Below are 17,041 nucleotides of genomic sequence, written 5' to 3' on the forward strand. Positions count from 1 at the left end.
TCATTCCACATTTGTTGGATGGGGGCCACAGGGAGGGGAGCACTTGGGTGATGAGGAGAGGATGCTGGGAGAAATGGGGAAAGCCAGATGGAATAAGAAAGGGCTTAACATGTTTCCATATTCCCATGACCTATCCCAGATCTGGGGAGCTCTTAGCCATTAGCTAAAGGAAGCATAATAAATTGGGGTTCTGAGAAGTGACTGGAGCCAACTCTGCCTTGGGGGATCCCTATCCTCTTGTCCAGGAAAAGTGGAAATAATGTCCAAGTCTGCCAGCCCACCCAGGGTAGGAAGGCTTAGGGTGCTAGATGGTGGGGGTCTATGGACAATAAAGGCAGTTCACAGAGGAGTTGGGGCAGCTCACTCGTAGGAACACTTCTGGGCCAGCTTTCTCAGCCCCTAAGCTTGGCTGGAGCTGAGGTGGGAAGAACTGGCCTTAAGCCACCACATTCTGGAATTAGACCATTGCACTGTGTTAGGATCTCGGAGGGGAAGCAGGGGACATTTGGTGACAGCATGCGACCCCATGAGGACCACATGGAAGCTCAGAACCATCTTGGAGTCTAGAGAGATTGGACACCAGACTAGTTGGCACAGGTCTGGAATACTCATCACCATGGGGAAGCAAACCTAATCCTTCATCCTAACCTGAGGCTCTGCCAACTACTATGACCCCAGAGAACTGGTTGTGACAACCAAACACACAGGTAGCTAGGACACAGGCATGCACACAGCTTCCCCATCCCAATACATCCTCAGCAGGCAGATGAGCCTTCAGCCCATGATCCTGCTAAATAGACAAGCCAAGGTCAGACCCAGAAGCTGAGCACGTGGAAGCCTGGGGAGGTCTGGGAGAGCTCCCACCTGGCTGTGTGAAGGGTGTGCCAGGGCATCCTGAGGTTATGGCTGCCCATCGGCTCAGACCTGGTGGGGCCATCAGGCCAGGACACCCTCTACTCTTCAGTCCCCACGCCCTACCCCATGTGCCCAGCACCTTGCTCAGCAGCCCTGAAGTAAAAATAGGAGCAATTACAGAGGACTTCCTTCCACAGGTGGTGCTTGAGCCAGACTTGGAAGGATGAGCAGGGTTTGGAGAGGCAGAGAGGCTGGAAAGGTGGGGGGACCAAGACAGGTTGCATGGGAGGGAGGGGTGTCGGGTTCAGGGCTCACTAAGGGGAAGGGGCGGAGCTGACACATAGGGCTGGAGGCTGTGAAGTGGCTGTGCTGGCTCTGGGCCTCCCTCCCAGGTCATCTCCCCAGGCTCTAAGATCAAGTTATGCAACAGCCTCACTCTTCCCAGGAGCGTCTTTGTGTCATCCCCACCCCTCCACCCCATTTTCTGAGACTGACATTTATGTAACCCCTCCTTTTTGGCCCCTTGGCAACCAGTCTCTCTGCCTTCTGCCCCTTAAGTGTTTGTGTGTAGCCTCACGGACAGCTTTTGCCCCCCAGGTCTCAAGGAGGGACGGCCCCCTGACTCCTGGGGCCCTGAAACTGAGGCCTGGGCCAAGGGGTAACCGACCTGCCTGTTGCATGTGCACCCCACCCCCACCCCAGCAAGGCAGAGAGGCAGGGCCAGGCTGCAGGCAGGGCCGGCAGCCCAGGGAGGCCTAGACCCCAGACTCTAGGCCCCAGAGGAGCACCTCCCAGGCCAGGAGCGCAGGCCACCCTCGTGATCCTGGTGAGGTCATTGCTGGCGCAGGGCTCCTGTTGGATGCCAACACAATGTCACCAGACAGCCAACCTGGGATCCAGGGGAGGGCAGGTCTCTGGGCTATGGGCCTGCCCATGACCTTGATAGGGCTCTGTGTGTGTTCACGTACAGCCAGGTGTATGCTCCTGGTCCCTGTCTGTCTGGGGTTGTGTCTGTGCCTCTGGGGTCTGTAGCTCTGTGTCTGACTCTGGGTGTCTCTGTGTGTCTGGATGTGTGCTTCTGTCTAAGCCTGGACATGCCTCGGTGTGTGGTGAGCCTGTGTGTGTGTGTGTATGTGTGTCAGGGGGGATGTCTGTGTCTGTCTGTGCATACCCAGACGTGTCTGTCTGTATGTCTACGAGTTGTGTGTCTCTCTGTGCCTGTGTTGCTGGGGACCGTGACCTTTTCTTGCCAGGTAAGTGTACCTGTATGCATGTGTTAATATGTGTCTAAGGTTCTTTGTGCCTGGGAGTGCTTGTCAGTGTGTGCATCTCTGGGTACACACAAGTCCATAAAATGACACAGTGGAGCCCCCCCCCCGCCTCCCCGCCCCAGGTTCTGTCCAGGTTGGGCTTTCCTGCTGTGGGGTCGCTGCCCCAATGGGCACACAAATCAGCCTGGGCGCTGTGATTCTGTGGGCCTGCTGACACTTGTGATGGGGCCTGCGGGGCCTCCCTGGACAGGCACACAGGGAATACTCCCAGGGCCAAGCCTAGGACAACACACCCTCCAGGTGCCAAGAACTTCCAGGGCTGTCACCGACTCCTCAGCTTCCTGCTGCCTTGGCAAACCAGCCCCATCTGGCCTCCTGTATGGGGCTTCCCTGACTGCTGGCTCCTATACTGACCACTCTCCCTGGCTCTCTGCCCTGCTTGCTGCCCTGTGGTCCAGCAGCTGCTCAGTTGCACTGAGTCCCAAGAGTAGGGTCGGTCTCCCTCTCCGCTTTCCTACCTCTAGTGAAGCTGAGCTCAGACCCGGAGACCCATTTCCAAATCTAGCCCCTGGCCTGTGCTCACAACTAGAGGTTCACAGAGAGCCCAGAGTCTACAGGGACCAGACACAGTAGCTGGGCCACAAAGCAGGGTGTGCCCCACTCTGTCAGAGAGGGGTAAACAAAGTCCAGCAGCAAAGTTCCCAGAGAAATAAAACAGCCCTTCAGAGCGGGAAGAGTGGGAAAGGCTTGCTGGGGAGGGAGGGTGTGAACAGGCTGTACACTCACCAGCGAAGTGGCCATGGGGCAAGTCACCTGACCTCTCCATGCCTCAGTTTCCTCATCTGTAAAACGAGAGGGTTAAGTAAGTGATTTGTTTAAAGAGGTTAGAACAGTGCCTGACACAAGGGCTACATACCAGGGCTACGTAAGTGTTTGCTGAACCCTGAGCAGATTCAACTGACCTGAAGGGCCCCTGCATGGCCTCCACTGAGGCTGGCACAGGAATGAGGGGGCACTGACACCAGTGAGGCCATAGGAGTCCTCAGGACAAGTTGGGGCAAAAGAGGTTGGCGTCCTGGAGGAAAGGAGTCTGTGCTCTCTGGCTGGGCCCCAAGCGTCCAGCCTTCAAGCCCCAGCTCCCACCTGGCTGCTGCAATCCTGGAAGGTACCCTCCCTGCTGCTAGCCCACCCCCCACTTAGAGTCCTGTGGCTCTTCCCCACGTGGGGACATCCCTCCACCTCCTCTTCCCAGGCCCTCTTCTTGGGAACTCGTGAACCTTCGGACCTGGGCTGGGCTGGGCTGGGCTGGGCCGGCTGGCGTTGACTTTGGCTCAGGGGTTGGGTTTTCTGAGCAAACCTATGGGACTGGCAGGATTGCAAAGAGACAATTAAACCTCCCTCAGGAGAGCCCAAAATAGCTCTAGTCCCTCAAGGGCACTTGGCCCCTGAACAGGCAGAACCAGGGCGTTTGCATCTGCCTATGAAAGCAGACCCCTAAGACCCGACACGCACCCTTTGCCAGCCAGGCCACTGCAGGGCTGATAGGTGCTTGGAAGAGAAGGCAGCCTGCGATGAGGGGGCACCCCTGAACTCACTCCCTGACACCCTTCCCAAATCACAATTCACAGTTTAACTGAGTTGGGGTACCTGGTGCTTTGTGAGTTTTACAAAGATTCCTCCAGAACTAGCCCAACCTCAGTATACCCATCGCCCCATATACTCAACACCCCTTTTTTATAACAAATATTTTCTAACGCCTCCTTTACTATCCTAAAATAAAACTCAGGATATACACATTCATCTTTTAAAAAAGAAGTTGTTCTACTGTAACATAAAAAAAAATAAAAAGAAAGCAATTTATAATAAAATACTATGTACATGTCAGGCACAATTGCAATAGAAGATAAGACATAGTCTGAAGGTTGTACCTATAACTATAGACTGGGAAGGTGAGAGCTGTAAAGGTAAATTAAGATATACGGGTAGTTGTTGCATCGGTGACTCAAATATCACAGGCAGTATAGCTACTGGTAACATGATGTTCCAAAACATTGAACAATGTTTATAAAGTTCAGAACAAAACAAAGTACGGTCTCCTCCACCTTTACTCGGTAGTTGTATTCCTGGAAAACTTCATGTCTGTTAAGTCTGTGCGATAAGTACCTTGTGTTATACGTAAAGGTTCCTGGGTGGCGCACACAGTTTGTACTTGATTACTAACCTAAAGGTTGGTGGTTTGAAGCTGTCCAGCTGTGCCATGGAAGAAAGCACTGGTGATCTGCTTCCATAAAAACCAAACCCATTGCCATCAAGTTGATCCCGACTCATAGTGACCCTACAGGACAGAGTAGAACTGCCCACATAGAGTGACCCTATAGGACAGAGTAGAACTGCCCACATAGAGTGACCCTACAGGACAGAGTAGAACTGCCCACATAGAGTGACCCTATAGGCAGAGTAGAACTGCCCACATAGAGTTTATAAGGAGTGCCTGGTGGATTCAAACTGCTGACCTTTTGGTTAGCAGCTGTAGCTCTTAACCGCTATGCCACCAAGGTTTCTGCTTCTGTAAAGATTAACCAAAAATCAAGCCTGTTGCCATCAAGTCAATGCCAGCTCATAGCGACTGTAAAGATTATAGCCAAGAAAATCCTGTTGAGCAGTTCTACTCTGTAACACATGGGGTTACTATGAGTTGGCATTGACTCAATGGCAACAGGTTTAGCTTTTTGGGGTTTTGGTTATATGTAAAATGGAGTAAAGAGTCTAGGCTCTGGCCATTACAAAAGGGTTTCACCTACACAAATGTCTGGTGGTTCATTTGAAAGTCATTCGGAACATGAGACAATTCATCATTGCGCAAGACTACCCAGGACGTCTACCTGGCATCCCTGGTGCATGCCCATCAAATGCCAGGTGAGGCCCCCCAATCACTGCAACAAACAAAACACCAACACTGCTTGCAACACCCCTAGGGGGCAGTCTGTCCCTCACTGAGGATCAGGGAGCTAGAGCCATGCCTTCACTGTTAAGCTAGGGTTGTGCCCCCCCACCCCATCCCCCACCTCCCCCCCCCCCCCACCTCAGACTGGAGGCTCCTCTAGGTGGGATGTTGGATTTCCCCAGCCTGGCAGGAGAAGAAGGAGAGTGAGTGGCCTCACCAGGCTGGAGGCACCTGGTGATCATGCTGACCCATGTGTCCTCTGCATCACTCCACAGGCTGCAGCAAGATGTGGGATAACCTCACCTGTTGGCCGGCCACCCCTCGGGGCCAGGTGGTCGTCTTGGGCTGTCCCCTCATCTTCACACTCTTCTCTTCTAGTCGAGGTAAGAGCAATGGGTTGAAGGGAGGGAGCAGGGGTGGTGTGAGTGAGGCCACTGCGGGGTGGGGTGTACTTAGCTCTCAAGGGAATGGGATGGCAAAGGAGCATGGCCAACGGGGGTTGGAGCAATCAGGGGGTACCCTGGTAGAGGCAGTGATAGCATTGGGTCTTTGAAGAACTTGTGGGATTTGATTAGCTCTTCAGGTAGAGATAAGGGCGTGGGAAAGGCTCACTAAATATTTGCTCAGCAATTGATAACTGATTGACTGGCAGGTACTTGATGAAATTATGGCTCCCATGTTCCCATTGTCTTGGACTGGTCCTGATTCCGTATTTGCTGCCTGGAGCTGATGACCTTTTGGCTTCTGTGAAACTGTCACAGGCCTTTGCTTACACACCTTGCCATGTTCTGCTTAAACGAATGTCCACATATAAGACAGAAAAAAGGTGAAGCCTCTTTACAAAGTGGGTTTTCTTGCTCTTGAGTAATTACGGAGGCTTACCGATAACATGTATTCAGTCCTCCTTTCATTTAGTGGGAGCCCTGATGGCATAGTGGTTAAGAGCTCAGCTGCTAACCATAAAGGCCAGCAGTTCAAATCCACCAGCCTCTCCTTGTGTGATAGTCGGAGTTGACTCGAAGGCAACGGGTTTTGGTTCATTTAGTGAGTATTTATTGAGCACCTACTAGTCCGCCGGACACTAGTAGATAAAGCACTGTAGAGGTGGGGGACAAAACACTCCCCACCCACCACCTGTCTGCCCTCAAGGAGCTGACGTTTTAGTTGAATAGACGTTTAGCAAGAAAACAAGCAGATACATTATCATAAACAGTAAGAAGTGCTGGGAGGGAGAATAAGGGGGGCTATGTAAGTAACACAGGCGTTCATGAACAATCTCTCTGAGGAAGTGGCATTGAGCTGCAATCTGAAGACCTGGGGGTGAGAAGGAGCCATGATCCCAGGGCTCCCCAAAGATGGGGAAGGGGATTGAGAGAGGGTACCAATGAACCACAAATTAGTCATTCAGGGAAACTCAAGGCTGGTGTGGCTGGAACAGAGAGAGCTGAGGGGTTGGGTGAGGAAGAAACGGGTGGGCAGAGGCTAGACCATGGAGAGGCTTGAGGACAGAGGTGAAGACTTGGGTTCTTTCTAATCTCCGTGAGAAGCTACTGGGGGTTTAAGCAGGGAAACTGATACAGTCTGATTTAGGTTTTTAACTGATAACTCTGGTTTCTGTGAGAAGGATTCTAGGAGTACAAACAGGAAGCCCCGATCACAAGGCAGGTAGGAGATGTTGATGACTGAACTAAGATGTGGACTGTGGTGGAAGAGAGAAGTGGGAGGCTTGCCTATGGAGTGGGTGTGGGGTGAGCCGGGGAAGGGAGGAATACGGCATGCCCCCCACCCAGGTCTTGGTGTAATGAGCTGGGGAAAAGGAAGGAGCAGGATTGGGGTGGAGAGGACTGAGGGAGAAGAATGGGTGAGGAGGACAGATGGGAGCAGGATGGGTACAGAGCACTAGGGAAAAGGTGGACCGGTGGTGAGGACTTAGGGAAGAACAAGGCTTGTGGGGAGGACTAATGAGGAGCAGACATGGGATACAGAGAATTGAGGGAGGAGCAGGAATGGGTGGGGAGGACAGCTGAGGAGCAGAACAGATGGGGGTCATGATGAGGAGCAAGGCCTGAATGAGGATTCAGAGGGTGGGCAGAGGACCATCAAAAAGACTGTTGGGCCTCACTCTAAGTGGCCTTCCCTTTCTGGACCTCAGTCTCCCTGTTTTTTAAGTGGGGGTGGGAGGTAGACCAAATTCTTTGTTTAGGGTGGGCAGTTTTGTTCCCCAGCGCTGTGACCTGAGCCCTGAAGGAAAGACCTAAATGCCCTCCCTGAGGCTTGCCATATTCCAGGCCAGCGTTCACCTAGCCCCGCCCTCCTCCAGGGGAGCCTAGCAGGCAGGAGATGAGTCAGTCAGGCAAGTCTCGTGATGCGCCCCATTGGCAGAGCCGGACAACCAGCCTTCTCCCAGATCCCAGGGGAAAGAAGACAGGGGAAAGCACCTGTTAATTGCGTTCCTCTCTTGCACTCTTCTAATTGGATTCCTCCCTGATGGTTCTTCCTTCTGTCCCTGCTGGAATGTCGCTGCTGGAAGTTTCTTCACTTGAGAACCTGGACTCCAGGCCACCATCTGGCTAACCCAGAGACTGCTGGCCAGAGCCCCTTAAGGAATGGGGATGGGCGATTAGACCAGGATGCTTGAACCGCAGCAGGGCCCGCTCAGGTCAGATTGGGCTCCAGCTGGACCAAACCTGACCTCTCCATTTCTAGGATGTTGGAGTTGTAACGGGGCATGGCAAGCCCATAAGTTGCCTTTATGCAGATGTGAAAAAATGCCCCTTTAGTTAGGGCTGCAATAGATGGACCCTGATAGAATGGGAGAAAAATGTGGAACAGAATCTCAAATTCCTAAAAAGAAAAAACAACCAGATCTACTGGACTAGTTGAAACTGGAGGACTTCCCAAGACTATTGCCCTGAGATACTCTTTGAACCTTGAACCGAAACTAACCCCCGAGGATAAAAAATTGGCTAAAAAAATAATGAATATCACCAGTAAGTACTGTTCCCCTTTAAAAAAAAATCACTTATTGGCATCTGGGGTCTTAAATGCTAGCAAGCGGCCATCTAAGATTCATCAACTAGTCTCAACTCACCTGGAGCAAAGGAGAATGAAGAACGCCAAAGACACAAGGTAATTATGAGCCCAAGAGACAGAAAGGGCCACATAAACCAGATACTACTTCAGCGTAGAACTAGATGGTGCCCAGCTACAACCAATGACTGCCCTGACAGGGAACACAACAGAGAACCCCTGAGGCAGCAGGAGAGCAGTGGGATGCAGACCTCAAATTCTCGTAAAAAGACCAGACTTAATGGTCTGACTGAAACTAGAAGCACCCCAGTGGTCATGGTCCCCAGACCTTCTGTTAGCCCAAGACGGGAACCATTCCCAAAGCCAACTCTTCAGACGGGCATTGGACTGGACAATGGGATAGAAAATGATATTGGTGAAGAATGAGCTTCTTGGATCAAGTAGACACATGAAACTATGGTGGCATCTCCTGTCCGGAGGGAGATGAGGGGGCAGAGGGGGTCAGATGCTGGCCGAATGGACACGAAAAGAGAGAGTGGAAGGAAGGAGTGTGCTGTCTCATTAGGGTGAGAGCAATTAGGAGTATATAGCAAGGTGTATATAAATTTTTGTATGAGAGACTGACTTTATTTGTAAACTTTCACTTCAAGCACAATAAAAAAAAAATCACTTATATGAGACCAATTGTTCAACAATTACTTTAAAACAAAAATGAGAATGTAAGGCAGGGCAGGGAAACTAGATTAATGGAAATGGAACAACCAGAACAGAAATAATGAAAACATTCACATTGTGAAGAATGTAACCAGTGTCGCTGAATAACTTGTATAGAAATTGTCAAATGGGAATCTAAACTGCTGTGTAAATCTTCACTGAAAACACAATAAAGTATTTAAAAAAAAAAAAAGTGCCCCTTCCTCAGGTGAAGTCGACCCCTCACCAGAGCCCACCTAGTGACAACCTGACTGCAAGCTGGATCTCATCCCCCATGGTCCATGAAGCAGGTCCCTTTGCAGTGAACAACTCCCACGGCCATACTTGGTGACCCTAATCTCTGAAAATGATACAGAGAAACAGGAAGCTGTGGGTCAGGGGCTGGAGACATGGAGGAAAGAGGGTGTGTTCCATGGCCAACTAGATAAGGAAGATGTAAGCAACGGACCTTAAGTTCCAAAGAGGAAAGTTTGCAAGTGAGGGAAGTGCAGGGTAGGAATGAAGCCAACCCAACCCCTGCCCCTTTGGGTAGCAAGACTGGAGAAGGCATGTTGTCTCCGGACACTGGAGGGATTGAGAGAATCAGGAGGGACCTGATTCTTCAGAGAAAGCTTGAAGAAGATAAAGACTCATGGAGGGCTACAAAGAAGTCATCTACCAGACTGGGTAAAATACCTGGGTCAGAATAAGGTGATGGGGCGGGGGGTCTGGGATTGCTCATCATGGTACCAAAATGTTCGTGGCAGCCATTCCTTCAATTCATGGACTGCATATCATTCATTTGTGGTATTTTTACCTTCAAATATTTAAACAGACTTTTTTTTTTTTAAAGAATAAAAAAATAGGATAGCTATTTTCATTGGGTAAACTCAACATGGCTTATGCCATGAGTTGGAATCAATTCCAAGGCAACTAACAACAACAAACTCAACATATAGTCTATGTTAACCATGTCTGTGGAGTGTATGAGACACCCCCACCCCTGCCACCTGCATCATGAAGCCATAAATAAGAAAGTCTTAATGTCAGCTCAACAAGTTTGGTCCCCTTGCTGATGGGGCCAGGGTACCTTTGACAGGATTTCAGCAGAAGAACACCATTATCAGGTCTGGGTTTCAGAACACGCCCTTCTGCTCTCTTGGGGTAGGGAGTGGGCAGGAAAGCAAGGGAGATCCATCAGGAGGCTCCTACCTAATCCAGGGAAGATGAGATGGTGGCCCAGTCTAGGAAGGTATTGCTGAGGAAAAAGAGGCTGGGACAGGACTCGTGACTGGTAAGGAGATAACAACAACAAAAACAAAACCAAACCTGTTGCCGTCAAGTAAGCGACCCTATAGGACAGAATAGAACTGCCCCATATGATTTCCAAGGAGCGGCTGATGGATTCGAATTGCTAACCTTTTGGTTAGCTCTTAGCCACTGTGCCACCAGAACTTTGGTAGTGGGAGAAGGGGGGATAAAATGACCCCTACTCTGATTTCTGGCTCCAGTCACTATGTGGTGCCATTCAGGCAATGGAGAACCCTGGGAGGAATGGGGGAGTTGACTTCTTTTTGAGACATGGTGAGTGGGAGGAAACTGGGAGAATGTGGGACAAAGTTACTTGCCCGAATCCCCGTCTACACATACAAGGCTTGCTGATGCCCAGACCCAGGCTGGGAAGAGGCTCTTGGCTGCTTCTGAGGGGCCCATGGCTACCACCTTTGAAATCTCCTTGAGAGCAGTTTCCTCTGAGGCCTAGGCCACAGTCCCAGGGCTCTTCAAAGAGGCTGTACAACCCTCTAAAGATGACCTGTTATTTCCTCCTTTCCCCCACCATCCAGGGGGACGAGGGGCTCCAGGCAACAGAGTGCCCCTTCAGTCACTGCTGGGAGCCCAAAAAGATCTGGAGTCAGGCTGACCAGGATCTGCATACCAAGTCTGCTGCTTCCTTGCTTGTAACCACCGGCAAGTCACTTACCCTCTCTTAGCCTTCAGATCCACATCTTTTAGTGGGAGTAACGAAATTCTTCATCCCTAGCCTAATGCATTAATGTTTGCACACCCCACATAAGGTGTGTGAAGTTGCTGTGTAGACACTGATGACCCAGGGTCACTAGCAAAGTTCATGTGGTTGTTGTTTTGTGCCATTGAGTCAATTTCAACTTATAGCCAGCTCCATGTAACAGAGAGGAACTGCCCCATAGGGTTTTCTAGGCTGTAATCTTTACGGAATCAAATCACCAGGTCTTTCTGCTGTGGAGCTGCTAGGTTTCTGGGTGGACTCAAACTGCCAACCTTTCAATTAGCAGCCAACTGCTTAACTGTGGCACAACCAGGGCTCCTTAGCAGAATTTATAGTGATATCAAAAACCAGTTGTGGTAGAGTCAATTCCAACTCATAGCAACCCATGTGTGTCAGAGTAGAATTGTGCTCCATAGGGCTTCAGTGGCTGTTTTTTCAGAAGTAGGTCTCTAGGCCTTCCTTCCAAGGTGCCCCTGGGTGGACTTGAACCCCCAGTCTTTCAATTAGCAGCCAAGCATGTTAACAGTTTATACCACTCAAGGACTCCATAAAGATACTAGGTGCCCACTTTGTCTGTGGGCCTGACCTCATCAAGTCCTGGTTCCTCTGGTGAGTTGGGGGCTCAAAGCTTAAGGCTTTAGTTTCCCAGCTTCAAGGCTGGTTATTTTGGCTTTGCCCCCAGTTTCCTACTCACCCTATCCTGGTGGGGGCAGGTTCCCAAAAAGAATAAGATGCTGAGGGTGGGCGTGGCCTCAGAGTAAGCTAAGTGAACTCCTTTGAACTGAGGATGAGGCAGGGCCTGTAGTTTGGTGAAGGGTGGGTTGAAAGCTCAAGGCCAGGCCCACATTTGGCTGCAACGGTGGGAAGCCAAGGGGGCAGAGTAGGGGAGGCTAAAGACTTTGCACCTAGCAGCATCTTGCAGCAGTATGGTTAGGAGGTGTGGGCAGAGAAGGAGCTGCCAAGGAAGGAAACCAGTGCAGCCCAGTGCCCCTTCCTGCCCTCCTCTGGGGCCACGCAGTGGAAAGAGACCCAGCCCAGGGTCAGATCTCTGTACTGCTCCTTCCTGGCTGTCCCTCCCTCTCCTCCCAACTGTCCCTCAATTCCTCATCCATAAAGTGGGGTGACAAGAACTTCTTTCAAACGTCACCAGGAGGATTTACGGAAATAATGAACATGGAACCACCTGGTATATTCCAGGTGGCAAAGTTTGGAAACTATTAAATACACATGCACAGTGACCCTCTCTGAGCTCTGCACCTGAACACCTGAAACAAGTCCTCAGGTCACCTCAGTGCAAATGAGGGCCAAGGTTACCGGGGAAGACTCTGGGGACCAGATCTGCTCTACCCTGTCCTCTCTGTGTGGCTTTGGGCAAGTGACTAACCTCTTGGAGCCTCCATTTCTCAACTGTGACATGGGGTTACCTTTGCATTGGGTGGTTGTTGTTGTTAGGTGTCGTCGAGTCAGTTCCAGCTCATAGTGACCCTATGTACAACAGAATGAAACACTGCCCGGTCCTGCGCCATTCTCACAATCCTTGTTATGCTTGAACCCATTGTTGCAGCCACTGTGTCAATCCATCTCGTTGAGGGTCTTACTCTTTTTCGCTGACCCTCTACTTTACCAGGCATGATGTCCATCTCCAGGGACTGATCCCTTCTGATAACATGTCCAAAGTGTGTGAGACATAGTCTCACCATCTTTAGTTCTAAGGAGCTGGTTGTTCTTCCAGGACAGATTTGTTTGTTTTTTGGCAGTCCAGGGTATATTCAATATTCTTCACCAACACAATTTAAAGGCATCAATTCTTCTTCAGTCTTCCTTATTCCTCGTCCAGGTTTTGCATGCATATGAGGCAACTGAAAACACCATGGCTTTTGTCAGGCACACCTTAGTCTTCAAGGTAACATCTTTGCTTTTCAACACTTCAGAGAGGTCTTTTGTAGAGGATTGGCCTAATGCAATGAGTCTTTTGATTTCTTGACTGCTGCTTCCATGGGTGTTGATTGTGGCTTCAATTTTTTCTCTGTCTATCATGATATTGCTTATTTGTCCAGTCGTGAGGATTTTTGTTTTCTTTATGTTGAGGTGCAATCCATACTGAAGGCTGTGGCCTTTGATCTTCATCAGTAAGTGCTTCAAGTCCTCTTCACTTTCAGCAACCACTGTTGTGTCATCTGCATAACACAGGTTGTTAATGAGTCTTCCTCCAATGCTGATGCCTCCTACTTCTTCATATAGTCCAGCTTCTGGGATTATTTGCTCAGCATACAAACTGAATAGGTATGGTGAAAGGATACAACCCTGACACACACCTTTCCTGACTTTAAACCATGCGGTATCCCCTTGTTCTGTTCAAACGACTGCCTGTTGATCTATGTACAGGTTCTTCATGAGCGTAATTAAGTGATCTGGAATTCCCATTCTTTGCAATGTTATCCATAACTTGTTATGACCCATACAGTTGAATGCCTTTGGATAGTAGAGGAAATTAAATAAGATAATGTGCATAAAGTGCTTTGTACAGCAGTGACTCATAGAAAGTTCTCGAAACTTGCCTTTGATGAAACTGATAATGATGGTGATGATGGTGATGACGAGTATAGCAGTGATGATGATAATAGTGATGACGGTGGTGCCTGTGAGAGAGGGACTAGAAGGCAGGGCTGTTAGGACCCATCTCCTTCCTCCTTTCTTCCTCATCTCCTCTCTTTCCCTACCTTTCTCTCCCTCTCACTACTTATTCCTCCATTTCCTTCTCTCCTCCTCCTGTCTTCTCCTCCCTCCCGCCCCTTTCCTCCCACTCCTTTCTCTCCCCTTCCTTCCTTCCTTCTGCCTCCCCTCCACACCAGCAAGCCTGGAGGCCATCTTTCTCCTGGACATCTTTCTCCTGCCTCTTTAATGAGTCCTGGGATGGGGGAAGGAAGTTCTTCTCTGGCTCACCGTTGTCCATTCAACCCCTCCTCTCCCTTCAGGGGAGACGACATCTCCCCAGGGCTGGAGAATGGGGGCCTCAGTAGTACCCGTCACCGCACGTACCCCCTTAGCAGTCCTACCCCCTTGCTAGCTCTGCTGTAGAACTGCAGGGAGCATAGCTGCCCTGGAGCCTCAAATAATTTCTTCCCCAGGATTCTGCAGTGCTCTGCAGCTTGACTCCCTTTGCACGCGGTGCCAGGAACCCCCTGCTTCTCCACTGATGAAGATTTCAGATCTGTGCCCTTATCAGGTGGCCTCCCCCACCTGCATCATTGGTTCCTCTCCAGCAACACCTCTGAGCTCCACTGGGTATGGGAGGCAACCCAGGTCCAAGGCCCCAGGCAGGCTGGCCAAGGAGGACTGGGCAGGCCCAGGCTTCACACCACAGTCAAAGGGCTACAGACTGTACTCACAGGACAAAGTAACCCATCTAGGCATCCCATGGCCTGGGTATCTGAGGCCAGGGTCCAGCCCCCATCTGTGACAAGGGTCAGCATTCAGCTAGAGTGTCAGGGGTCATTCTGTGACAAGGATCCAGTCTGGGTCTGTGACAAGGGTCAGAATTTATATTGCACCCGGGGTCAGGTTTGGACCGTAACAAGGGGCAGGACTGAACTGAGGAATGTGCTCTGACTCTGTCATCTGTGTCGATGGGTCCCCTCGTGGCCCTGGAGGGACTATGATGCCCTGGTTGTCTGGGTCAGTGCAGCTGGAGCCTGACAGCACCAGGGGTTGGCGGGAGTGGGGCGGAGTTCCCTGACCTGTGTCAAGCAGAGACAGCCAGACCCATGACCTACTCCACAGGCTGGCCCTGCTTCCCATCCCAACCTCTCTCAACCCTTCCTACCCTTGCCCTCCCCCAGGCCTCAACGTGAGCCGAAGCTGCACTGAAGAGGGCTGGACACACCTGGAGCCTGGCCCCTACTCTGTTGCCTGTGGCTTGGATGACCAGGAATTGAGTTTGGATGAGGTGGGCCTCAGCATACCCCCACCTCACCCCCAGAGCATCCTAGCCTGCTAGATTCCTTTCACCCATCTACACGAAGGGATGAGGTTGCTCTCTATGTGGGAGCCAGGATTCCTGGGGTCTGCCTTTCCCAAGGCTCCTCCCTCTCCAGGACTGTGTATCTGGAGGCTTATCCCCTGGCTACCTCCAACAGGGTGTCAGAGGTGGCATTCATAAAGATGACAGACGTGTAGAATGGGGTCCCCAGAGCAGAAAAAGCTAAAGCAGCAGCCCCAGGCTGGGCCACCTTGCTGCCTCGTGGGAGCCTCGCTCTAACCTGGAGGTAGCAGGGCAGACAGATTCCATCATGCTGGTAACATCCAGAGGCGACACCTGGGTGCAGATCTTGGAAGGAACCAGCCTCCATTCCCCAAGAACCAGTCAGAGTCAGGGACAGGAATAAGACCCGTTGTCCTCAGTCTCAGGAAGGGATCTGCCCCCAGGGCAGGTGCAGCATAACGGGTCTCTGTAAGGATTTGAGCCCAGGGGCCAGGTAGCGATCTTGATGGGAGGCTGGAGTATAATTGGAGTTCTCAGCGAGGTGCCCCCTCATTGCTCTGGTGTGCAAATGCATGTGTCTGCCTGCCTGTCTGTAATGGCATCTGCCCCGCCCTCAGACAGCCTTTTCAGATGGGGCTTCCACTCCTCCCAAGGGGGCAGCAATTTCCTCAGAGGCCTTTGAAGCCCACTGGTGCCTCAGGCCCACATTCCCCTAGAGCCCTCTTAACCACTGGCCTCCAATCAGGCAGGGGTGGGAATTGGAGAGGAGGGAGGGGCTTTGCCCAGTGACTGTCCTCTACTTAAGACCATGAGGAGGGTACCGGGCAAAGGAGTCCAACAAGAGGTCTGTTGGGGCCCAGATTTGTCTGCCTTCCCCGGAAAGGCCAGATTGCCCCCATTCTGCTGCCCTAGCCCCTAAGAGCCCAAAATGGGAAATTACCCCCATGGTGTCTTCTTTAGGCTTTTGCATTCACTGCCTGCGTCTCCTGGCTATACAGCATGAGGACGTTGTGTGGGGGTCTGCAGGGCAAGCAGTCGGTCCCCTAGGCTGCTGAGCCCAGAGCTGGGCACAGAATGGGTAGCTGACTGGAGAATGAATGAATGAATGAACAAATGGAACACCTGAGGTCTTCACTCTTTCTCTCACTGACATATCCCTCCCAAAGGAGCAGTAAGAGGAAGTTGAATTCAATCCCTGCCCCCACCCTGGGAAGCCCCCTGTCCTGTCTATGGACTCTGGGGGGTTAAGTATCAGGGGACTGAAGAGGGCCCCTCAGCTGCTCCTGGGAGACCGGGTCCTCAGCCTCCTTATCTACCCAAGGCACGGATGGGAAGGCAGGGTGTATAGCGCACCCCACCCCTGCCAACACCCCCTAAGGGGGCCCAGCCCCACCAAAGATCCTCACCCCCTCCCTCTAGCAGCAGCAGACCAGGTTCTATAGTTCAGTGAAGACTGGCTACACCATCGGCTACAGCCTGTCCCTTGCAGCCCTTCTGATCGCCATGGCTGTCTTGAGCTTGTTCAGGTGAGGACCAGCCAGAGCAACACGTCTCAAAGCAGATCTGCCCCACGTCACTCTCACCATGGAGCCAGCCTACCCTGGACATGCTCTGCTCGCTCCACTATCACCCATCAGACATTACACAGTCCCTGCCACAGCCCCCTGCCAGGCCAGCCACCCCTGGACATGGTAGGGGGCTCTAGGGGTGCCTGCGGCCTAGTCCCCCCCAGGAACAGCCCTGCACGTGCGACGGGGCACTTGGGGGCGGAGCCCACACTGGGGATAAGGCACCAGAGGGTAGTGCTGCACACTGGGATGGAGAACCTGGGGGTGGGGCCCGCATTCTGGGCTGGGACCCCCTTCAGGTGGGGCTTGCTCATGGAGCCTACATCCTGCCCCACCCCACCCTTGCCGAGAGCTCCAGACAGCGTTAGTTGGGGCGGGGGCCCAAGGCCCCTTCAGCCTCCCAGACCTTCCCGCCCCACACAGGAAGCTTCACTGCACAAGGAACTACATCCACATGCACCTCTTCATGTCCTTCATCCTGAGAGCCACCGCTGTCTTCATCAAAGACTTGGCCCTGTTCAACAGTGAGGAGTCAGACCACTGCTCTGCAGGCTCGGTGAGGATCCCGCCTGGCCCGCCTCTCTCGGTCTCAGCTTCTTTCACCCCAATCTCCTCTTCTCTCTGTCTCTCCCTCTCCCCTTCTGTCTCCTTTTCTCCCTTTGTCCCTCTCTC

The 17,041-nt window shown here is 51.7% G+C and overlaps 1 protein-coding gene across 3 annotated transcripts in view; it reads left to right on the forward strand.

Moving 5' to 3' along the window:
- The window catches only part of VIPR1 (vasoactive intestinal peptide receptor 1), a 42,317-nt gene that overhangs the window by 12,086 nt on the left and 13,190 nt on the right, over positions 1-17,041 (forward strand). The window contains exons 2-6 of one of the 3 annotated variants that reach the window (XM_049862317.1): positions 5,346-5,453; positions 10,638-10,761; positions 14,659-14,765; positions 16,221-16,327; positions 16,793-16,925. In XM_049862317.1, coding sequence (XP_049718274.1) covers positions 5,346-5,453; positions 10,638-10,761; positions 14,659-14,765; positions 16,221-16,327; positions 16,793-16,925 — 579 coding nt within the window. The remainder of the gene's footprint in view (positions 1-5,345; positions 5,454-10,637; positions 10,762-14,658; positions 14,766-16,220; positions 16,328-16,792; positions 16,926-17,041) is intronic. The other 2 variants (XM_049862318.1, XM_049862316.1) reach the window with 2 other exon arrangements.

This window comes from Elephas maximus, chromosome 20 (assembly GCF_024166365.1).
Source record: "Elephas maximus indicus isolate mEleMax1 chromosome 20, mEleMax1 primary haplotype, whole genome shotgun sequence".
Lineage (NCBI taxonomy): Eukaryota > Metazoa > Chordata > Mammalia > Proboscidea > Elephantidae > Elephas > Elephas maximus.